Source organism: Sminthopsis crassicaudata, chromosome 1, assembly GCF_048593235.1.
Source record: "Sminthopsis crassicaudata isolate SCR6 chromosome 1, ASM4859323v1, whole genome shotgun sequence".
Taxonomy (NCBI): domain Eukaryota; kingdom Metazoa; phylum Chordata; class Mammalia; order Dasyuromorphia; family Dasyuridae; genus Sminthopsis; species Sminthopsis crassicaudata.
In genome coordinates, this window is record NC_133617.1 from 19,868,513 (window position 1) to 19,893,695 (window position 25,183).

Sequence of the window (25,183 nt, forward strand, 5' to 3'; positions counted from 1 at the left end):
AAACAGATCTTTTCAATTGTAGATTACTAGTGCTATTCACATTCTTCCTCTTTCACCAAATTCTTTTTTTCTTAAAAGAGGAAATGTATAAAAGGAAATTATGGAAGTAAACCCACAATTAACAACCAAAATCAGAAACATGAATGAGATAAACAAAAAAATGGAAGATGATGAGAAAATGGATTAGAAAATACAATCCAATCAGATAATGTTTATAAGAAACACATTGAAAGAAAAAGATTCACACAGAGTTAAGATGAGCTGGAACAAAATTTATTGTGTTTCAGATGAACTAAGAAATAAAAGGGGCTAACAAACATGATCTCAAATAATTGAACAGTAAAAATAAAAGTGATTAAAAGAGATAAACAGAAAAAATACATTATAATAAAAGAAATTATAAACTATAGAAATAATATCAATGTTTTAATTAAGGTTGATCTGGTAATCATCTCTTTGGGGGGGAAAGTATACATGACACAACTTTAAAATATAATCTACATTATAAATATTTTCTCTATCACTTTTCAAAGCCTAGATAATTAACAAATTAATAAATCAAGCTCAGATTTGTAACACTTGTTGATTTCTGAAAAGCTCACACTGAAAATTAATCATTTCTCTCAAGATAATTTAAAATGGTTCCAATAAATCCCTGAAAATAGGTAAAGAATGGCAACACATCTAATTATTTAATCACATTAACCAAATGACAGGGAGGAATACACCAAAATCTAGAACAGTTGGGGGTTTCTATTACCCCCCTCAGACAGACAAATCTAACCAAAAAAAAGATAAACAAGAAAGATGATAAAATCTTGATAGAACTTTAGAAAAGCTAGTTATGAGAGATATCTGGCAACTGCTGAATGGAAATCAAAAGTAATATACATATTTCTCAGCTAGTAGGGTATGTTGAAAAATTGGCCAGGTACTAGGGCAGGAAAACCTCATTAGTAAATTCAGAAAAGCAGAAACATTAAACTCACCAGGTAACAGTAAAATGTAATTATTAGCAAAGGGCCTTTGAAAAAAATGATTCAAACTTAGATGCCTAATTACTTAATCCTAAAGCATTGATATGTCAACAAACAAATCATGGAAATAATAGCTAACTTCACCAAAAAAAAAAAAAAGGCAACAATGAAACAATAGAAACAATATCAAATTTTGGAATCCAGCCAAATCACTTCTCAGGGGAAAAATCTATATTGCTGCATGCTTTGATCACAAAAAAAGAACAATAAATAGGGCACACAACTGAAAAATAAAAACTAGAAAAGCCACAAGCCCCAAATAACTGCAAAATTTTGAAATTTAAAAAATTTGAGACCAATGAACCTGAAACAAACCAAAAAATGAAGTATTAAAAATAGGAACTGTTTGGAAAAACTTACAAAATAGATAAACCATTAGCTAATCTGCTTTTTTAAAAAAGAGGAAAATCAAAATTTTAAAAGATGAATTTGCAACAAATGAAGAGGAAATAAAGGAAATTACTACAAACTCTTTTGCCTAATTAAATGCTAATGTCAATAACTTTAACAAAATGGCTGAATATTTATAAAAATATAAAGTATCTATAGAGAGCAAGAAATGGAGAGTCAAAAACAACAGAATCTTAGAAAAAGAAATAAAACAAGTTATTAAATAGTTATTAAATTTTCCCCAAAGGGGAAATGCCACAAATTGATGGATTACAAGTGAATTCTAATAAACATTCAAAGAACAGCCAATTCCAATATTACAAACATTGTTTACACAAATAGACAAAGAAAGCATTCAACTAAATTCTGATCTTGATAGCTAAGCCAGAGAAAATCAGAGAAAGAAAACAACATACCAACTAGCTAGCAGAACCTCAAGCAACCACAAAGTACTGATGCAAAAACATTGAATAAAATATTAGCAAAGAACCCACAGAAGCATATTCAAAAGATTATACATTATAATCAGGCTGAATTTATACAAAGAATGTAGATTTGGTTCAACATTAGGAAAACTATAAACATGAGACAATATTAATAACAGAGCAAATCAAAATAACATGTAGAAAAAGCTTTGGAGAAAAGATAATGCTCCTTTCTATTAAAAACAACATCAAAAAGCATTGAAATAACCAAAACTTTCCTTAGTATAAAAAGTAGTATCTAACTAGAAACAAGAATTAGCATTATTCAAAACAGAAAAACATTAGAGAGCTTTCCAATGAGATATGGAGAAAAGTATGTATATTCATTATTACTGCTATTATTTGATGTAGTCCAGAAATACTATAGCAATGAGACAAGGAAAAAAACCTGAGATAATAACTATAGATGAAGAAGAAATAAAATGATTACCTTTTGCATATTATATAGCATGTGTTGAATACCATAGAGATAAAACTAAAAATTAACTGAAACTATAACTTCATCAAAATAATAGGTACAAAATAAGCCCACATAATCATTGTTTTTTTCATGTTACAAAAAAAAAATCTCCTCAGGAAAATATAGAGAAATTCCATTCTACATAACTATATTACACATAAAATATTTGGTAGTCTACTCATCAATAGACATTAAAAATACATGAATACAATTGCAAAACATTCTCTATAGAAATAAAGGCAAATATAAATTACTGGATGAATATTAACTGCTCATGGTTGGGTAAACCAATATTATAAAAATGACAATGCCACCTAAAATAATTTCCTTATTTGGTACCATAACAATCAACCTACCAACAAGTTACTTCTTAGAGAAAAGAGAAAAATAACAAAATTCATATGGAGTAATTAAAGATACAGAATTTCAAGAGAAGAGAATAGAAAGGAAGGACAAAACTTTGAAGTATCAAATCTCAAACTATACTATAAAGCAGTAATCATTAAAAGGGGTCAGATTAATTATGCCAAGTCCAGAAATGGAAGAACTCAATAGCATAATGTTCAATACATCAAAAGACCCCAACAACTAGAATTAGGATTCCACTTGACAAAAACTACTGGGCAGAGTGAAAAGCATTCTACTGGAAATTAGTTTAGACTAGCATCTCATGTCATATACCTCAATAAACTCCAAAGAAATATATATAATTCAATATAAAAGATCTCAGCAAAAACAAATTAGAGAAATAAGAGAGTCAACTGGAGGAACAAGGGATTTCTACAAATTGGGGAAAGACTGAATAAATTAGAGCATATGAATGTATTATAATATTATTATACTAAAAGGAATAATGAAAATGAAGGATTCAAAGAAACCTGGGAAGATTTATGAGATAATGCATAGTGAATTGAGCAGAAGAAGAAAGCAATTATATAATGACATAATATTATAAATGTTCTGAGATAATATATCCCAACATTCAAATATGTTTACAAGTCAGATCATCAAAACAGGTCATAGGCAATGGGTAGCAGTGGACAGAGTACTGGACCTGGAGTCAGGGAAACCCGAGTTCAAATACAGTCTCACACATTTACTAGCTGTGTGAACCTGAGAATCACTTACTTTCTATTTATCTCAGTTTCCTCTAGTATAAAATGGGGATAATAATAGCATCTACCTTGAAAATTGTTGTAAGGATAAAATGAGATAACATTAGCTAAAAGTGCTTAGTACAATGCCTATCACATAGTAGGTGCTATATAAATTCGTATTCCTTTCCTAAAACATATCGTGTCTTCTTAGAAATCTCAAAGTACCTCTGTGGGAACATTTTCTGGTGCTTTAGTTCAAGAGCTCCCACCAATATTTTTCTCATTATGATTAGCAGTTGAGAAGCATTTGATCATCTAAACTTAAATAGCTTTTAAGGGATATTTACTAAAATGACATAGTTGATATTTTCTTAAAAGTGTGTATAGTACATATACACACAAGTCCAAACAGAGTCAGGGGAAAAGATAGCTCCTGACTCTTAGTTGCTCAAAGTACTCTTCTCTCTTTTGTGAAGTACTCAAGACATTCTTCTTTTGAGTATTGTATGCAACTTCACTGTTTTCTTTCTAGAACTATGAATCTATGTCTGGTCTAACCATCAGTCATTTCAGGGATGCTGCAAAGATACCCTTGGGAAGATGAATCCTTCAGACCTCTGAAACTTGAACCATTTTTCTCTGGCAAAAACAGAAGGTGGAGTGGAAAGGAAATCAGGGACAAAGTCTAACTGATTTATCCTTCTTCTTCCCCACCCCCCTATACTACCAAAGTCATTCCTTGAAGAGAGAGTAATGAAAATGCATTCTCTTATTTAACTGCTTGCGAGAATATGGATCTCAGCCAGATGCTCAAATTATGTGGGTTCTGAACTGGTCTTCTACTTTATATATAACCTACAGGGCATGGTGTTTTCTCAAACCAATGGAAAACTCGGTTAATTCCACTCTTAGTCATCCAAGGACATTTATAACTTGCTCTAAAGTATCTGATTAATTAGTATTTGATTGATTAATTGTTAAGTATCAGGATACATTCTTGGTTATTTTAGATGTAAGGTCACTCAGTACACTTTCCCCCTTACATAGAGCAAAATCATAATTGAAAGTCTTAAGAAGAGTTCCTTCCATGGGTGGAGTCAAGATAGTGAGCAAAGAAAGAAAGCTGCTCATGCTTTCCCAGGTTCCCTTGAGAACCACATGAAACCAAATCTCTGAATAGAGTTTGATGGAATGAAACCATTCTCCAGCTCAAAATAGATGGAAGAAGGGTCATTATCACTGGAGTGAAAGGAGTGTTCAGCTCAGCTCAGAAGGAGTCCAGGAAAGCCAGTGAGAAGATCTTAATCAGAGAAGATTAATAACTCAGTAGTGGAGCAGACCAGTGGGGCAGCTTCCAGGTCCAGCTCAAAAGGTAAATTTTGGGAAACTAGGCTGTTCCTGAAGAGAGTAGGTACCCTCTATTGTGAGCAAGATACCCAACACAAAGGGTCCTCAGCGCCAAGGCTCAGAACTGCACCGAAAGCTTAGGACAGTGCCCTTTTCAGTATAGGAGCAGAATTCAGCCATAAAAGGTACAAAAGATGAAATTTTCCAAAGAGAAGAAAAGAAAAGAAGCAAGAAACAGAAAAGAACCTCAATTATAGAAAGCTACTGTGGTGACAGAGAAGACCAAAACACCAACTCAGATGAGGAAAAAATGTCCATAGAGAAAAACCCAAAGGGATCTATGAATTGGTCTCAAGCCCAAAGAGGCTTCTTGGAAGTGCTCATAAAAGATTGTAAAAGGCAAACAAAAGAGGTAGAAGAAAAAATGAAAAAAAAAGATGAGAAATATGCAAAAAAGAGTCAACAACTTAGAAAAATGAAAGACAAAAATTGATTGAAGAAAACAATTCTACAAATTGGTCAAATGCAAAAAAATCTACTGAAGAAACCAACACCTTGAAAAGTAGAATTAATCAAAAAAGATACAAAAGCTACTTGAAAAAAAATCACACATTAAAACCTAGAATAGGGCAAATGAAAGCTAATGATTCCACGGGATATCAAGCATCAATCAAACAAAATAAAAAGAATGAAAAAATGGAAGAAAATGTAAAATACCTCATTGAAAAAACAGCCAACCTGAAAAATAGATCCAGGCTAGACTATTTTAAAATTATTGATCTACCTGAAGGCCATGACCAAAAAAAAAAAAAAAAGAGCCTTGTAGGATTCTTCAAGAAATCATCAAGGAAAACTGCCTTGATATACCAGAAGCAGATGGGAAACTAATCATGGAAAGGACCCATCAATCACCTCTGGAAAGACAATCCACAAGAAAAGACTTAAGAACTGATGGTTGAAGATGAGCCAAATAAGTTCCAATAGAGCAGTAATGAACTGAACCAGCTACACCCAGTGAAAGAATGCTGGGAGATGACTATGAACCACTACATAGAATTCTCAATCCCTCTAATTGTGTCTGCCTGCATTTTGGATTTCCTTCATAAATTAATTGTACACTGTTTCAAAGTCCAATTCTTTTTGGACAGCAAAACAACTGTTTGGTCATGTATATATATATATATATATAGTATTTAATTTATACTTTAACATATTGAACATGTATTGGTCAAACTGCCATCTGGTGTGGGGGGAGGAGGGGAAAAATTAGAACAAAAGGTTTGGCAATTGTCAATGTTGTAAAATTACCCATGCATATATCTGGTAAATAAAAACTATTTTAAAAAAAGAGAGAGAGAACTGATGGATGCCAGGATCAACTTCAACTCTTGAGATCTGATGATGAAGCATTGTCTCACTTTTTTAGAGGGGTATGAATGAGATATACATTTTAGTTCATGTCAGTGTATGAATTTGCTTCATTTGGATATGCTGGTGTTTTAAGGGAAGTGGAGAAGGCATAAAAGGAGGGTGGGCAGAGAAAGGCAGTTTGAAATGGAAAGGCCAAAAAAAGGAAGGAAGAAAAGTGTCAATAAAGCATCTTGTTAAATGTACAGAAGTGATCAGAAGGAGATTCAGAAGGTAGTTGGGCAAGAAGGCTTTGGAACAAAATGCTGAGTTGAGCATATTCTTTTAAAAAAATCAAGCAGTAGTAGTGTGGTTTCATATTCAATTCTCTTTTTCTGTCCTTCTTTCAAATATAGAAACATTTATGTTTGGTGATGTTTATCAAGCCCTAAATAAAAAGGTGTTTTTTTAAGTTGTAAAAAGAGAAACTCCCTACCCTACCTCCAAAATATATATAAAATAATATCAGAACTGGGATTTTAGAGCAGGATGTCAGATCTGGAAAGAACCTCAGATAGAATGTGAGAACTAGGAGGGACTTGAGAACAAATGACAGAGAATATTGGGATGTAGAAAGTTGGAGTTGGAAAGACATTTGAGGATAGAATGTGGATATTTATAAGGCCCTTAGAAAATAGCCTATAGTATATTAGGCTTGAAAGGAAACTCAGAACATGGAATGGCAGAGCTGAAAGGAACCTTAATCAATAATGATGATTTTTCAAATAGGGAGGAGCTAGAGAACAGACACTATCAGAACTGGAAGAGCCTTTTCAACTCAAGCACAGCAGATCTGGATAGTCCTAAAATATGAATAACATAGAATATTAAAACATGCATAGTTCTAAAAGGACTCTCCCAGAATGTTAGGGTACAAAGAGATGGAGATAATGATTAAACCTGTGATTCACTGATGTGGGTACTCCAGAGGAAGAAATACTATCTACTAACATTGACAACTTAGAAAATACCTAATATAGTGAGAAGCCAAGTATTCTGCCCTGGGGAATATACTAAATTTGGATCAGAGGAGGAAATCAAAAGGCTTTTAGAAAACAGGATACAGATTGTAAAAAGAAGAGAGACAGAGAGAGAGACAGAGAGAGAGAGAGAGAGAGAGAGAGAGACAGAGAGAGAGAGAGAGACAGAGAGACAGAGAGACAGAGAGACAGAGACAGAGAGAGAGACAGAGAGAGACAGAGACAGAGAGAGACAGAGACAGACAAACACAGAGACAGAGAGAGAGGCACACAGAGAAGCAGAAACAGAGAGGCAAAGAAGAAGAAAAATAAGATGAACAACAAGAAGAAAAATAAGAAGAATAACAAGAAGAGCAAGAAGGAGGAGGAGGAGAGGGAAATGGAGGAGAAAGAGAGACAGAGAAAGGGAGAGAGACAGAGAAAGGAGAGGGAGAAGAATGAGACACAGTTAAGAACATAAAACACACAATCTTAGAGCTGGAAAGGACCTAAAACATAGAGTATTTCAAAAATGAAAGGTGAGAATCCTAGAGAATCAATCAACTAAAAAAAAAACTACAAGAAACAATTCACAACTTTAGCAAGGTTGAAGGATACAAAATAAATCCACATAAATCATCAGTATTTCTACACATTACCAACAAAGTCCAGCAGCAAGAGATACAAAGAAATCCCACTGAAAATAACTGTAGATAATACAAAATATTTGGGAGTTTACTTGCCAAGACAAAGTCAGGAATTATATGAACATAGTTATAAAACACTTTCTACATAAATAAAGTCAGATCTAAATAACTGGAAGAATATCAAGTGCTCATGGGTAGGCTGAACTAATATAATAAAAATGATTCTGCTAACTAAATTAATCTACTTGTTTAGTGCCATACCAATCAAACTAGTTTATAGGGATAGAAAAAATAATAACAAAGTTCATCTGGAAGAACAAAGGTCAAAATTTCAATGGCATTAATGAAAAAAAAAAAATACAAATTAAGATGGCCTAACTCTACCAGACCTAAAACTATATTATAAAGCAGCAATCATCAAAAACACTTGGTACTGGTTAAGGAATAGAGTAGTTGATCAATGGAATAGTTTAGGTGCCCAAGACACTATAAGTCAATGACTATAGTAATCTAATGTCTGATAAACCCAAAAATCCCAGTTTCTGGGATAAGAATTCATTATTTGACAAAAATTGATGGGAAAATTGGAAATTGGTAGGGCAGAAACTAGGCATTGATGAACACCTAACACCTTATACCAAGATAAGATCAAAATGGGTTCAGAATGATACAAAAAAAGAATGATACTATCTGCATCCAGAAAAAGAACTAAGGAGATGGAATATAAATCAACACATGCTATGTTCAATTTTTTTTCTGTGATTTTATCTTTCCCAAAGTTTTTCCCTTTTGCCCTGATTTTTCTCTCCCAACATGATTCATAAAGCAATGTGTGGAAGGAAGGAAGGAAGGAAGGAAGGAAGGAAGGAAGGAAGGAAGGAAGGAAGGAAGAGAGAGAGGAGGGAGGGAGGGAGGGAGAAAGGAAGGAAGGAAGGAAGGAAGGAAGGAAGGAAGGAAGGAAGGAAGGAAGGAAGGAAGGAAGGAAGGAAGGAAGGAAGAAAGAAAGAAAGAAAGAAAGAAAGAAAGAAAGAAAGAAAGAAAGAAAGAAAGAAAGAAAGAAAGAAAGAAAGAAAGAAAGAAAGAAAGAAAGAAAGAAAGAAAGAAAGAAAGAAAGAAAGAAAGAAAGAAAGAAAGAAAGAAAGAAAGGAAGGAAGGAAGGAAGGAAGGAAGGAAAAAATTAGAAGAACAAAAGTTAGTCTACCTCTCAGATCTGTGGAAAAAGACAGAATTTATGGCCAAAAAAGAACTAGAGTACAGTATGAAATGAAAAATGGATAATTTTGATTATATTAAATTAAAAAAAATTTGTACCAGCAAAACCAAGGCAGATAAGATTAGAAGGGAAGCAGAAAACTGGGGGGGAAATTTTACATTCAAGGGTTCTGATAAAGACTTCATTTCTGAAATATATAGGGAATTGACTCAAATTTGTGAAAAATACAAGCCATTCTCCAATCAATAAATGGTCAAAGTATATGAACAATTTTCAAATGAAAAAATTAAAACCATTTTTAGTCATATGGAAAAATGCTCTTAATAACTATTGATCAGGAAAATGCAAATTAAGATAACTCTGAGATACTATTACATACCTCTCAGATTGACTAAGCTGACAGGAAGGGATAATGATAAATAGTGGAGGGGATGTGTAGGAAAACTAATACATTGTTGGTGGAATTGTGAACTGATCCGAACATTCTGGAGAGCAATTTGGAACTATACCTATAGGCTACAGGCTATCAAACTGTGCAAGCCTTTGTTCCAGCAGTGTCTCTACTGGGCCTATAGATCCCAAAGAAATCATAAAAAAGGGAAAAGGACCCACATTTGCAAAAATGTTTGTAGCAGCTCTTTTGTGGGGGGAAGGAACTGGAAACTGAGTGGATGTCCATCAATTGGAGAATGAATAAGTTATGGTATATGAATATTATAGAATATTATTGTCCTATAAGAAACAATCAACAGGATGATTTCAGAAAGACCTGGAGAGATTTACATGAACTTATGCTAAATGAAATGAGTAGAACCAAGAGAACATTGTACACAGCAACAAGAAGATTATGTGATGAGCAACTCTAATGGTTGTGGCTCTTTTTAACAGAGAGGTGATACAGGTCAATTACAGTGGACTTGTGATGGAGAAAGCCATCTGCACTCAGAGAGGACTATGGGTACTGAATGTGAATCACAACATAGTATTTTTCACTTTTGTTGTTGTTTGCTTGATTTTTTTTCTTTCTCATTTTTTCCCTTTTTGATCTGATTTTTCTTGTGCAGCATGATATTTGTGGAAATATATCTAGAAGAATTGTACATGTTTAACATATATTGGATTACTTGCTTTGTAGAGAAGTGGGTGGAGAGAAGAAAGGGAGAAAAATTTGGGACACAAGGTTTTGCAAGGGTGAATGCTGAAAGCTATGTTTCCATATATATTGAAAATATAAAAGCCATCATTAAAAAAAAAAAGAACAGGAGAACAGGGCCAAGCAAGTTTAGACACCTTGCTGCTAGTATCAGCACCGAGCTCTTGACCAATGATTCACAAGGAACTGCCAAAAATTTAGCTAAAACGCTTGCAGAAGCCAGCACCAAGATCTTTCATAAACCAGAATTTCTTAGGAATAAGGGGAATACTGACCTAAAAAATGGACAAAAGGAGGATATTGTGTATTGAGACTTCAGGGACATAGCAGTTGTGAATTTCACAGTCTGTTAGCTCAGCCACAGGGCAAATCAAGTAAGCTGCTTAAAATCCTGAAATATCCAAAGAAACTGGGTTGTAGATTCATTTACTAGGCCAGAAGCCAGAAATTGGGTTCTGATCTGAACTCAGCCATGCTGTGTCACCCTGGACCTCAGTTAACTCATCTGGAAGATGGGCTACAATAAGCTGAAGGGTACTTTATATCTATGACTTCCTCTGGAATAAGGTCTCTTCAAGCTTGGACCTTCTCAGTCCCTTCCCTTAATGCTCTATGTTATAAAGATCTTCCTAGCTCTGCCATTAATATCAGTAAAAATACAGTATTTGTAAAGTGATTTGAGATTTGCAAAGTCTCATTTATCTTCCCAATAATCCTGGAAGGCAGGGGCTATTATTATCCCCATTTTCCTGAAGAGGAAACTAAGATAAGACAGAGATATGGCTGCGGGGGGGAGGGGGGGTGGTTCACAGTAAGTATCTGAGGCAAGATTTGGGCATTCTTAGTTCTATCATCCTTTTTAGCTCTAAAGTTCTCTGGCTTAAGGGACTCCCCAGCTTTGTTCCCTTCCCAGGTATCTGTTCAATAGTATTTCAGTTCTAAAGCTCCTCTGAATTCTGACCTTCCCTCCCCTCCCAGCTTTAACATCCCATGGTTGCACTGAGTTGGAGGGAAGTTATGTAAGAAAAAAGTCATGGAAGTCAGAAATCCTAGTTAAAAGGAAAAGGAATGCTTATTAAGCACCAACTCTATGCAGGCACTGTTCTAAACATTTTATAGCTATCACTGAAGGATAACAAAAGCCACATTATTTATGCCAAAGCTACAAGGAAGGCTTTAGAATAGGGGATGTCAGAGGAACATTAGAACAGAGAATGTCAGGGCTGGAGGGAGTCTCAGAATACAGAATGTCAGAGCTGGGAGGGAGCTTAGAACAGGGGATGTCAGAGCTGGGAGGAGTCTTAGAACAGGGGATGTCAGAGCTGGGAGGAATCTTAGAACAGGGGATGTCAGAGCTGGGAGGGGGCTTAGAACAGGGGATGTCAGAACTAGGGGAAACATTAGAACAGGGAATGTTAGGGTTGGAGGGAGTCTCAGAATAAGGAATATCAGAGCTTCATGGGGCCTTAGAAGAGGGGATGTCAGAGCTGAAAAGGGTTTTAAGGATCATCAAGTTCAACTCCTTAACTTACAGAAGGGGACACTGAGGCCCAGGTCACATATGGAGTCAGTGACAAAAGGCAGCACCAGAACCCTGAAGTCCTGAGTCCTTGCCCATTGTCCTTTCCTTCCTCTATTCTATCCCCTCACATCTAAGCTCACACCCATCTGAAAGTAGGTGCCCTTCTTCCTAAAGATTATCAATTAGGAGAGCTGGGTTAGGAATCAGGTGACTGTTTTGAAAACTGACCCTCTGCTTGGGTTTCAAAGACAGGACAATCTTTGAATCTCAGTTTCTTTCTTTGTAAAATGGGAAAGTTGAGCAGGATGGCATCTGTGAGCTATTCCAGTTCCTGATCCTATGGAATCCATCTGCCTTTTTCTCTCCGGCCTTATCCACCTGAGCTGGGCAAAAACCAGCCGTCTGTACCAGCTTAATGCCTCTTTCTAATGAAGACTTCCTCTTTCTGGAGGGTTGAGAAGGAAAGGAATGATTGAGAGAAATGCCAGGCCTATCCCTCTACCCACTCCATAGTCATAGCTCATTGCTTCCAATTATTTTCAGCATAACTTGGCATTTCCACTGGGCTGAGCAGGTTTCAGGTCAGCTCATCTTGTCCGTGATAAATCTAAGTGATATGGGACCTCTTTTGTAATTTTCCCAGGGCCAGTGACTGCTGTGTGATCTCCCCAGAATGAAACTCTCAACATATGTAGGCTACAACACATCTGGATGGTATCTGGAACAGTAGAAGAAAAAAGGAGGAAATAAAACATGAGTCCAGTGAGAATGGGAGAAGACCTATCAGACATTGACTGAAATCTAGAACACTGGACCTGGGATGCCAAGATTCAAATGGATGGATGGCCTGTCTCAGCACATATTCTGGGCGCCATATTGTAGGAAGTATATCGATCAATTGGAGAGAGTCCAGGATTGTGAAGATCTTGGGTATGTCACATGACTTAGAGAAGACAAGGACTCTCCATGATCAAGAGTGGGGCCAAGGTCAGGAAGCTACAGGTCAGAATGGTGAAGAAGAATACGCAGGTCTCTGAGGTGAAGATCAACTAGGTTCACAAGTGACTCAAAGAGAGAGCCTCTGAACCAAAAGGTTTGAGTTTGAATTCTGCCTTTGGGTGATCAATCTGCACTGCTCTTTTGGGTGGCTGAGAAGACTCACTGAGGTGATGGATATGAAAGAACTTTGAAAACTGCAAAGCACTAAACAGATGTCACTCCTTTGCTCAGGAAACTTCTGTGGCTCCTTATTGCCTTGCTTTGGTACTTAATGCCCTTCAACAGGCATTAATTAACTTAATTAGTTAATTAAATTTGTCCTTCGATTAATTTTGAGATTAATTTAACATTTCTCCTTTTCATGTACTCTATGTCCCAACCAGTTGTCCTTGTGTTCTTTGTACACATCATTTCTCCCTCCCATTTCCCTGTCATCCATGCCTAAGATGCTCTCCATTTCCGTGACATCACCTATAGTAATCCAGACTTCCCTGTAAGGCTCAGCCCAAGAGGCTTGAAGCCTCCAAATTTTCAATGCTCTTCCCCCAATCCCTTCAAAATTTTGTATTTAATTTGAACATACCGTTCCCCTCTTCTACTTCCCAAATGGAAAGTGAGCTTCAATTCAGTTTTTAATTTTTGCATTTCCAGAATTTAATGTTATTCCTGGCACACAATAGGTGCCTAATAATTGCTTCTTAATAGAATGCAATTTAACATTGGCTCAATTTTGAAATCTCTGTGCCTCGTTACTTCTCTGTCAAACTTATTCTAGTTGCATGGCTCTCCTCACAGGTGATGTTGAGATTTCTTGATCTCTGATAGAAAAAGCAATCCTGCCAAAGACTGTCTGCCCTTCATTCTTTGACTCATAGTGGACATGAAATGCTCCATTTTGTTCTTTGTGATCCAAGCCTTCTGTTTTGGCCATCCTAGAATGGGGCCCCTAAGGGATATGACCTGTAAGAGGGCCTGGGTTCTTGCCCTGGTGCCATTTTCCTGACTGTTCTTGCTGCCTCGGCTTCCTCCGAAAGAACGGCTTGGCTCTCCACTGGGAGCCCATACTGGTTAATTGCTGGGTTGATGAAAAGCACGATTAAGGAATTTCTCCAGGCTGAGATGGTTTATGGAGCGGGTGGCAGCTTACCAGTCCCTCTTCATCTTGTCTCCCTGTGGTGGCCAGCGCAACCCCAGGCGCCTTTCCTGCAGAGGACCCCAGCCTCCCTGGCACCCCAGGATCCAAAGTTCTCCCCACTTAAAGGCCGCTGAAGGCTGTTAAGCTGCTAAGTAGAGCCTGACCCCCTCTGGGCGCAGGGGTAGTAGGGAAAACCAAGTGCATGCTGCATTGGGTCAGGAATTCATCTCATTATGACTCACATTAATGGAATATGTTGGTTTCGGTGGCTGAGCTCTGAATAAGTTAATCAAGGACAGATTGGATGGATGTCTCCTGATTCTACTGGCAGCCCCGTTGTGTGTGGGGGTGGGGGCTGGATTTCCCGTTTCCTTTTCTTTCTCATCCCTTTTTTGCTCTTGAAACAGGGTAGCCTAGTGGATAGAGTGCTGGACTTGAGGTCAAGAGAACTCATGGAATTTGAGAGTTTGTAGGGACAAATCTCCAAAAGAAACCTCCACTCTAACATCCAGCTTCCAATAGTGATCCTGCCTCTTGTTTGAAGACTTCCAGTGATGGAGAGCTCACCACCTGTTCAGGCAGCTCCCAAGGTTAGAAATTTTTTTTTTCCTGATATTAAGTCTATATTTGTTTCTTGTTGCTTCCATACATAAAAATCATTGCATCTAGCCTGGCCTTCGGGGTCAAGGAGAACAGATCTGAAGTCTCTTCCACAGGATAGTCCCTGGATAGGCCAGATTAAAAATGGCCAGTTCCTAAGAGAACACAGACTTAAGGCAATCCTTCAAGCTACCTTCTTCCAGAAACTCTGGTTTATCTCTCCTGCTTAAACCATGGGGCTCCAAATTGGGTGGCCCGCTAGAGATGAGGTCTAAGGAGATCCAGACCCAAGGAGATTATTAGCTCTAAATTCTTGAGGGTTCTTCCTCATTCAGTTCAGAAGATCCAGATTCAGATGTGCTCTCTTATATTTACTAGCTGAATGATCACAAGCAATTCCCTGCGTATCCCTTAGCCTCAATTTTCTTGTCTCTAAAATGGGTTGAATAGGGAGTTGCTAGGTGGTACAGCGGATAGAACACCAGTTCTGGAGTCAGGACGACTTGAGTTCAAATGTGACCTCAGACACTTTATACTTCTTAGCTGTGTGATTCTGGACAAGTTGCTTATTTCCAACTGCCACACAACAAATTAACCAATTAAAAATGGGGTAATTGCTTCTACCTCATACCATTGTTCTGAGGCTCCAAAGAGATCATTTATGTGGAGAAATTTGCAAGTTATAAAGTACCACACAAATGTCAACTATTATTTTTCCTTCCTTCCTTCTTTCTGTCCCTTACTTTTTTCTTTCCTTCTTTTCTCCCTCCCTTCCCTTCCTCCTTTCCTTCTTCCTCCTTCTTTTCTTGATTTTCTTCTTTCTCCTTCTTCCCTCCCTTCCTTCTTCTCTTTCTTCCTTCCTTCCTTCCTTCCTTCCTTCCTTCCTTCCTTCCTTCCTTCCTTCCTTCCTTCCTTCCTTCCTTCCTTCCTTCCTTCCTTCCTTCCTTTTTTTCTTCCTCTCTGTCCTTTCCTTCTTTCCCTCCTTTTTTCTTCATTACTGGTTTTTATAGAGTGCTTTGTAGGTATCCATTAGTGCTAGGCCTTGTGATAAGTACTTTACAAATATTTCCTTAAAGGGTGAATTAATAGAATTTCCAATTATCAGAATAATGGGATCTTAGAAGTGGAAGAGAATTTGGAAGTTGTCTGGACTCATCCAATTCCCATCCTCTGCCCAACAACCTAAAGTTTGCAGAAGCCCCTGAGACTCGGAGAAAGGAAATCATCTGTCAGAGACTATTTAGTGAGAAAGTACTTGGAGGACTTGGACTTCCAAGCCTTCAGTCCTTGGCTCTTGGCTCTTGGATCTCTCCATTCTGCCTCTTCTAATGAGTGAGCACCCACTCTTTATCCTCCATGCCCTCCGCCCTGCTACCCAGGCTGGAGTCAGAAAGACAGCTTCCCTTCTGAATGACTTGGTCTTCCTATCTCACATGGCTGGGGAGTGTTCAGAAAGGGCCCGCCAGAGCCAGCCACTGCCAGTACAGCTCAGAGCTATGCAGACTGTGGGGGAGAATGTGGGACATGACCTTGACCTGAAGTTTCTCATCTCTCCCCACAACAAAGCCCTCTCTGCTCAGCCATCCAGACTCACTCACTGAGAGTTAGAAGCCATTTTCCCAGAGGTTAATAGCAGTGGACGTGATACATATGGCTGGAAATGAGAACTCGGGAGGTTTTTCTGCAATGACTGACAGTTTATTCTCACTAACCATCTGGTTGAGATTTGGGAAATGTCAATTCTAATTAATCTAATGAATTGCAGTCATTAATACTGTTCTCCAGTGGGTGCTCCGGGCAGAGCTGGGTGGGAGAAGATGGGGCAGGGCTGGGTCCTGTAGTGGGAGAAGGGGCTGGGAGCTGGGGTTTGGTCTCAGCACCAGTCACTGGGGCCAGGAGGAGGCTGGCACCTTCTCATTAAGCTCCAGGTATAGCAACTGGTTAGCCCAAGGCGCACATTCATGGATTTGACCCCTGAGTAGCCCGATGGATTTGACCCTGTTCCAGAGTTAAAGGCTAGATGCTTTGTACTGGCTGGCTGTGGGCTGCCTATGAAAAGGGGGAGCAGGAGAAAGAGTGAGGAGGACTCAGGGTAACCCATTTCAACACTGGTAAGAGTAGAACAAAGCTCCTCAAAGTGAATTACTTATTGGCACTGAATCACCTCATGGATGAAAGAAGGGTGGCCCATTGACTCAATATCAAGAAGTATCGATGGGAAACTGACAGCAAAGGGAACTCCTGGCAGAGTTTTCAAAGCCACTGAGAGAAGGCACTCCAACAGGTCGGCTAAAACCAGATGTCCATGTCAGAGTTCCGTTTAATCAACTTGGACCAGTGGGCTCCTTCGTCCCATATCTAACATAGTATAATGTGCAATAAGATTTTCATCATAATTGCTCTCTTGTGCCCAGGATATTATGGTTTGTTAAATAATTTTCACATCTCCCATCCCACTTAATTTTCAAAACAGGATAGGGATCAGAGCTTTGGCAGCTGGAGGGGGCATAGAAACCACTTTTCCAACCTCCATATTTTAACGAGTGAATTGAGGCTAAGAGAAAGACATTAGGATCATTTATTTTTGTTTTTATATCTCTAGTGTGGTGCCTAGCACAAGGTGGTAATAATACTAATGCTAGTACTAATATTACTCCTACTGATGAAATCTTAACTGCTGCTCTGGCCCCAACTGTCAGAGTCTGTCTCTTCTCTCTCTCTCTCTCTCTCTCTCTCTCTCTCTCTCTCTCTCTCTCTCTCTCTCTCTCTCTCTCTCTCTCTCTCTCTGTCTCTCTCTTCTCTCTCTCTCTTTCTCTCTTCTCTCTCTCTCTGTCTCTGACTGTTTCTTTCCTCTCTGTCTCTTTTTTCTCTCTGTTTCTCTTTCTGTTTCTCTCCCTTTCTTTTTTTCTCTTTTCTATTTCTCTCTCCCTCCATTTCTTCTTTTCTCTCTCATTTTTCCTCTTTCTCTCATCCTTCTCTCTCTCCTCTATTTCTTCTCTCTCCCTCCCTCTCTCCTTGCCTCTTCTCTCTCCCTCTCAATCTTTCTTTCTCCCTCTATATCTTCTCCTCCTCCTCCTCTCCCTTATTCTCCTCCTTCCTCTCCTCCTCTTCCTTTTCCTCCTCTTCTCTCTCTGACTTCCTTAGAACAAAAGGGTCTTTTACATTTTTCCCATCACAAGGATTTTTCTTATGCACATTTTATATGAGATTTTCCAGACATATGCTAAATTTTCTCTGAGATTATTCAATTTTTTTGCTCTACCCAATTGTCCTGGTTTTTTTCTTTTTTCTTTTTCTTTTCTTTTTTTACTTTTCCTTCTGTATATAATTCCTTACCTTACTCTGCCAGGTGGTCCCTCTCCCTTAAGGAAGAGGCTTGCAGGATGCAACTTGACCAGTGATTGGGTTTGAGGGAGAAGAGGGAGGAACTTAGGATGATACTTAAGTTATGAATCTGGGTGACAGGAGGATAGTGATACCATTCACAGTATTATAAAATTTTGAAATAGGTGTTGGGGAAAAGAAAATAAATGAGTTCAGTTTTAGATGTGATCAACATATCTACCAGATATCAAGTTCAAAATGTCCATTAGGGAATTTTAGACTGAAGATCAGGAGAGACATTAGGGCCAAAGACAAGTAAAACAGAATCATCTGCAGAAATGACAATTTAAATTATGGGAGTTGATTGAGAGAGAAGACAGGATTCAATAGGATCACTTGGGGTGATGGAATCACAGAAGTTGTTGGGATAACAACCACTTATGATAAAATAAGAGAATTACAGAGTCCATGAATATGGAAGTGGTATATTTGTAAATAATGGGAAAATCAAAGCTATGACCATTTCTGTGTGTGGTGGAGGTAGGATGGAGAGTAGGTCATGGGAAATGAGTGAGTTGAGGAACTGGGAGGTTAAATGTTTGAGGGAGAGCCAATCTGTGTAGTGAAGTTCCCTAGTATGAAGACAGGAATTTAGGAGAACAAACTGTGAGCCAAGCTCTATGTATATCAAGGAAGGAGAGGGAATATTCTGGAGATCTGTGCACAACAGATACAGGGATTTTTATGAGTTGATATGGATTGAGTGATTTTTGAATAACAAAATGTTATTAAGTGATGGGGATAGAGGGTGAACCTGGAAATGGCTGGAGAACAAAGTGTTCCAACTATTATCATGATCTGTGAATTGTGGCAACAAGTAAAAGTGAGGTCAGTGCTGGAATGGGTAGCCAAGGAGGAAGCTATATCATCGGGAGGGAGCCAGGTCTCAGTGAGTGCAAGAAAACAAAAGATTTAAGGAGACAGACAAGGAAATAAGCATATTTCATTTGGCAGTGAAAAGACTGAAACAATAGGTGAAAGTGCTCTCCAGATATCTCATTTGACAATTCAAGGTAAAGTCTTTAGACATCATTTAATCCCAACCGTTCTCTTTTACAGATAGAGAAACTGAGGCTAAAGAGTTGAAGTGACTTGCCCGAAGTCACTAAAAGGACTGACAATTGAGCCCTTTTGTTGTTGTTCAAGTCATGTCCCAATTCTTCCTGATGACCTTAAATCTAATCAGTCAACAAGCATTCATTAATCATGTATTTTGTGCCCGGGACAGTGCTGAAAACTGGATTTATAAAGCAGACAGCAACAATTCCTTGCCCTTAGAGAGCTCACATTCTAATGAAGAAGGTGGTACATCAACAGCTATGAACAATTGTCATCAATTTGGGATTGATGAAGGGTAGCCCAATGATCGCTCCATAAACCCATCCTGCCCCTCTTCAAAGGGATGCTTCAAACAACCATCATTCTCCCCAGTCCATTTCCCTCTTTTAGAATAAATAAATGTCTACAATATCTATATAACTATGCCTATCTAAGGTCACAGACTTAGAGTAAGTGGCTTTTTTAGATCAAATCTCATTTATATAAATAAAAAAAACTGAGACCCAAAGAAGCTAAGGACACACTATTAATAATCAGCAGAGGGAGGATCTGGACCTTAATCTTCTGATATTACAGTGTGGCCACTGTCTTTTGGCCCCCATCCACCTCCTTCTTCCATCCCCCCCCTTCATCAAATCATCATCTTACCTCTTTCTTCTTCTTTCTCCCTGAGGACTCTCCCCTTGAGGGCCCGGCTCCAGGTCCCACCATAGTCTCCCAGCCTTCCCCTCTCAGGTGAATCCTTGGATGAGGTGCTCTTGACCCAAGGGCCATATCTTCGGATAGCATTCGGAGACTCTGGGGTCTCCCGGAAGCCCCTCTCCAGGTGCAGGAGGTCCTGGTAAGGCAGCTCGGCTCCCTCAGGGCCACTGGCAGCTGGATTGGGCTCATTCTCAGCCACAGCGGGCTGGCCCACAAAGCCCGAGTGCAGGAAAACAAGGCTGCCAGCCGTCAAGTAGAGAGCCACCAAGGTAAAGAAACGGACTGGTTTCCTGCGAAAATACCGCTGGAACTTGACCCAGAGTTTGGCCATAGCAGGTTCATTCCGGACTCACCTCTTGGGGTCTAGTAGTGGGGCTCAAAGAGGGAAGGAGACATGTGGTGGGAGATGGAGAGGAGAGAATTCTTACTCAAAGCAAGAAGCTCTAGACTCAAGATGGGTCTAGATAGGGACTGAGTGATATGGCTTGAACAGGACAAGGAGTAGCCGTAGGCGCTACAAGTCTGGGATAACACAGTCAAGGGCAAGACCTCTTTTCCAGGGAGATTTTCAGATTGAAATGATAAAGAATAATTTAGTAGGACTGATGGCTCATGTCCAGCACTGACTGAGTCTTTGAGGAAGGAGAAACTAGGAAGTGTGGGTGGGAAAAGAACTTCTGGCTTCTACTGGATGTTTTCAGCTCAGAAAAGAAGGATTCTATCTTCAGAATATACACAGATCATTCTCTTTTGACTACATTTGATTCTTCCTCTCTGAAAGTTCTGGAGAAGGAGGGATCTTGTTAAGAAATATAAGTGTGGAAAGGCAGCTTGAAAGTTAGTTGGTTTGTTCAAGTTTCTTCTTCCAGTTTCTCATCCCAAGATTGTAGGGGCATTTATCCAGAGTCTGGGTACTTTGGGCCCTCTCTAGAGGGCAATAGCTCAGCGAACACACCCTCTTTGAAAAGCTTTGAGATCACAGACCTCCATGCATCCACATCCCAGGACCTGCAAATTTAACAAAAACACTTATCAGAGGCTGAATCATCTACCCCAAGACTGAACATAAGCAAACATTTCCCAAAAGTGCAAAACCATAAAGACAGGGGCTAGAAAGCAGGAAATGAAAATCAGATGTGTTGGGTTCAAATATTGACTCTGTGATCTTGGGTTTAAACTCTGAAGGCCTCCATTTCCTTCTCTGCTGGGTTAAAATGAAACAATCAATCAACAAGCATGTATTAAATGCCTACTATATACCAAACACTGGGTTTGGCACTGTGGGATCCAAAGAAAATAAGGTTAATTTTCTTTTCACCCAATCATGATTTACAGAATGGCAGAACTTTTGAAAGGGCCCATCAAGATGACCCAATTCTATTGCTCATTCTATAGAGGAGGAAACTGAGTCTCAGAGAAATTAAATGTATACCCAAGGTCACATAACAAATTCACGGCAGAACAAGGACTATTTGCAAGCCAGAGTTTAGAACTCTGTATAGTCTTTACAACACAGTGTCTGATTCCTTTTAGGGAAATGAAGGCTGATGATTGGAAAGGCAGTATCTGAGTATCTAGAGTCCTATTCCCAGTCCCTGAGCACCAAAATACAGCCTATTTTTAGTTCTACAAAAGAGCATTGGAGCACAAACCCCATTAAAGAGCCCTAGCCAAATAAATCCCTTCTACCAAAAACATAAGCAACATTCTGGGGCAGTCACCCCTCTCCTGAGCAGGCAATTTGAGGAATTACTCACTGTGGCTTTTGATTGTTTAAATGGGGTCCAAGTGCTAGGAATTGGATACGCCACTGGAATTCACCTCATTTTATGTGCCACTCAAATGCTGACTTCCTTGCAAATTTGGACTTCCTGGGGTCCCTAAATTGACTTGAGAGGGCAGAGGGTCCCTCCTTCAGAAGGTCTAGTGAGCTCCCCATACATCTGGGGGATCAAGGAACAAAAGACTAAAAAAGGTAGAAGGGGGGAAAAAAGCATGATTCTCAGGATTTAATCTTACAGAACTGTGTCTTATAATTTCTCTGCAATACACACACACACATTCATGTACTTGTCTGGCTGTTTTGGATTGTTAATGTTGTTGTTTGATCTTAACCTATGATTTCATTGATTTGGGAGAGCTCCCAGTGAGAAAATTTCTCTGCACTAATTCAGATCAGAAACTCATTTATAACTTAAACTTTTCGATACTGGGCTCTTGAGTCTTATATTTGTTTAAATTTTCATTTCTATCTGTAATACATAGTTTTAATTTTTTTCCTTTAATAGTACTTTGTTCTAATTACATACAAAGATAGTTTTCAACATTTGCTTTTATAAGATTTTGAGTTTTGTCCTTTCCTTCCTTCTCCCCTCACTAAGATGGTAAGCAAGCTGATGTAGAGTATACATATATAATCATATTAAACATATTCATGCTGTGAAAGAAGAATCAGAAAAGAAGAACTCAAGAAAGAAAAAACAAAACAAAAAGTACAAATACTGTGTTTTGATCTGCATTCAGATCCATCCTTTTTTCTTGGATATGGATAGCTATTTACATTCATGAATTTTTTGTAACTGTCTTAATAATTATATTGCTAATGAGAACTAAATCTATCAAAGCTGATCATTGCAGTGTTGCTGTTACTGTGTGCAATATTCTCTTGGTTTTGCTTATTTCACTTTGCATCAGTTCATGTAAGTCTTTCCAGGTTTTTCTGAAATCCAACTATTTATCATTTCTTACAGCACAATAGTATTCCATTATGTTCATATACTACAATTTGTTCAGCCATTCCCCAATTGATGGGCAAGCCCTCAATTTCCAATTATTTTGCCACTATAAAAATAATTGCTATAAATATTTTTATCTGTCAGTCCTTTCCCCTTATTTATGATCTCTTTTGGATATAGACTTAAGAGTAATATCACTGGATCATAGAGTATGCACAGTTTTATAGCCCTTTGAACATAATTCCAAATTCTTCTTCAGAATGGTAAGATCACTTCACAAGTCCACCAACAATGCAACAGTGTTTCAATTTCCCCATATCTTCTTCAACATTTTCGTTTTCTTTATCTGTCTTATATTCTTTAACTATTTATTAATTGGGAATGACTTGTATTTTTATGAAAATGACTCAGTTCTCTATGTATTTTAGAAATAAGACCTTTATCAGAAACACTGATTGTAACAATTGTTCTTCAGCTTTTTGCTTTTTTTCTAATCTTGGTTGCACTGGCTTTGTGCAAGAGTTTTTTAACTTAATGTAATAAAAATTATCTATTTTGCATTTCATACTGTTTCTATCTCTTTTTTAATCATAAATTATTTTTTCCATAAATCTGACAAGTAAACTATTCCTTGCTCTCCTAATTTACTTATAATATCATCTGTTATGTTTAAATCATGTATCTATTTTGACCTTATCCTAGTACGTGTAAAATGTTGGACTATGTCTAATTTCTACCATACTATTTTCTCATTTTCTTGGCCGTTGTTGTCAAATAGTGAATTCTAAATAAGGTAGACTCTTTGGATTTATCAAACAGTAGATTTTTATAGTCATTGACCAATGTGTCTTGTGTACTTAAACTATTCCACTAATCCACCACTCTATTTTTTACCAAATAAGTTTTGATGATTACTACTTTGTAATATAGTTTAGGATCTGCTACAGTTAGGCCACCTTCCTTTTTATTTTTTAAATTAATCCCCTTAATATTCTCCACCTTTTGTTTTTCCAGATAAACTTTGTTATTATTTTTCTAGCTCCATGAAATAATTTTTGGCAGTTTGATTGATGTGGCACTGAATAAATTAATTTAGTTAGAATTGTCATTTTTATTATATTAGTTCTGTCTATCCTTGTACATGTTTTTTACTTTAGTTGATTTGCAAAATATTTTGCAATTGCATTCATTTAGTTTCTGGATTTATCTTGGCAACTCCCAATGCTTTATATTGTCTACAGATAATTTAAACGGAATTTTTTTGGTCTCCTTTTGCTAGAAAAGTCAAATTTTCTATTAAACTGTCTTCTTTTCATCAGAATGCTTGAATGTCCTCCAGTTTATTGAATATGGATGTTCTCCCTAGAAGGATTAGTTCATTTTTGATGGGTAGGTGCCTCTTGATTGTAATGCTAACACTTGCACCCTCCAGATTATCACCTTTCAAGCCTTCCAATTCTTTTTTTTTTTTTTTAATTAAAGCTTTTTATTTACAAAACATATGCATGGGTAAATTTTCAACACTGACCTTTGCAAAACCTTCTGTTCCAAATTATCCCTTCCTTCCTCCCACTCCCACCCCTAGATGGCATCTCCAATTCTTGAATGTAGAAACTGCTAAATCTTGTATTATCCTAACTGTGGTTTCATATTTCAATTGTTTCTTTTTTGACTGCTTGCAAAATTTTCTCCTTGATCTGGAAACTCTGGAATTTGTCTACAACATTCCTGGGAGTTTTCATTTTGATATTTCTTCCAGGAAGTGATTGATAGATTCTTTTGATTTCTATTTTATCCTCTGGCTCTAGAATATCAGGACAGTTCTCTTTGATAATTTCTTTTTTTTTAATGGTATTTTATTTTTCCAAATACATATAAAGATAGATTTCAATATTCATTTTTGTATCTTGATAATTACTTGAAAGATGATATCTAGGTTCTTTTTTAATCATAATTTTGATATTGTCAAATAATTCTTTAATGATCTCTCTTGAATCTACTTTCTGAGTCAGTTGTCTTTCTAATGAGTTATTTCACATTTTCTTCTATTTTTTCTTCTTTTGATTTTGTTTTATTGTCTCTTGGCATCTCATAAAGTCATTAATTTCCACTTGCTCAAAAGCTTAGTGAGCTTTTGTACTTTCCCATTTGACCAATTCTATTTTTAAGACATTCTTTTTTTCAGTGAATTTTGCCATTTGGCCAGTTCTGCTTTTCAAGCCCTTCTTCTCTTTATTGGATTTTTGTGCCTCTATTCTATTTTTTAAGATGTCATATTTTTTCCAGTATTTTTGGTACTTTTTTTTCTAAGCTGTTTATTCCTTTTTCCTTATTTTCTTGTATCACCCTCATTTCTCTTCCCATTTTTCCTTTATTTCTCTTACTTGATTCTTAAAATCTTTTAAAAAATTCTTCCATGGCCTGAAACCAATTCATATTTTTTCTTTGAGGCTTTGGGTGTAGCAGTTTTGACTTTGTTGTTTTCTGAGTTTCTGTTTTAATCTTTCCTGTCACCATGTAACTTTCTATAGCTAAAAGAAATAGAGTAACTGATCAGTGGAATAGGTTAAGTTCACAACACATAATAATTAATGACTATAGTAATCTAGTGTTTGATAAACTCAAAGACCTCAGCTTGTGGGATAAGAACCCACTATTTGACAAAAAATTGCTGGGAAAAATTGGAAATTAGTATGCCAGAAATGAGGCATTGACCCACACCTAACACTCTACACCAAGATAAGGTTAAAATGGACTCATGGTTTAGACATAAAAAGTGATATTATAAGCAAATTAGAACAAAGGATAGTCTACCTCTCAGATATGTGGAGAAGGAAGGAATATGTGAGCAA

General features: G+C 37.5%; 1 protein-coding gene across 1 annotated transcript in view; it reads right to left on the reverse strand.

Annotated features, from left to right (window-relative positions):
- Positions 1 to 25,183, reverse strand: part of WSCD2 (WSC domain containing 2) — a 133,676-nt gene that overhangs the window by 65,203 nt on the left and 43,290 nt on the right. The window contains exon 2 of the mRNA XM_074269830.1: positions 19,543 to 20,604. Within this exon, the coding sequence (XP_074125931.1) occupies positions 19,543 to 19,927 (385 nt within the window). The 5' untranslated portion in view covers positions 19,928 to 20,604. The remainder of the gene's footprint in view (positions 1 to 19,542; positions 20,605 to 25,183) is intronic.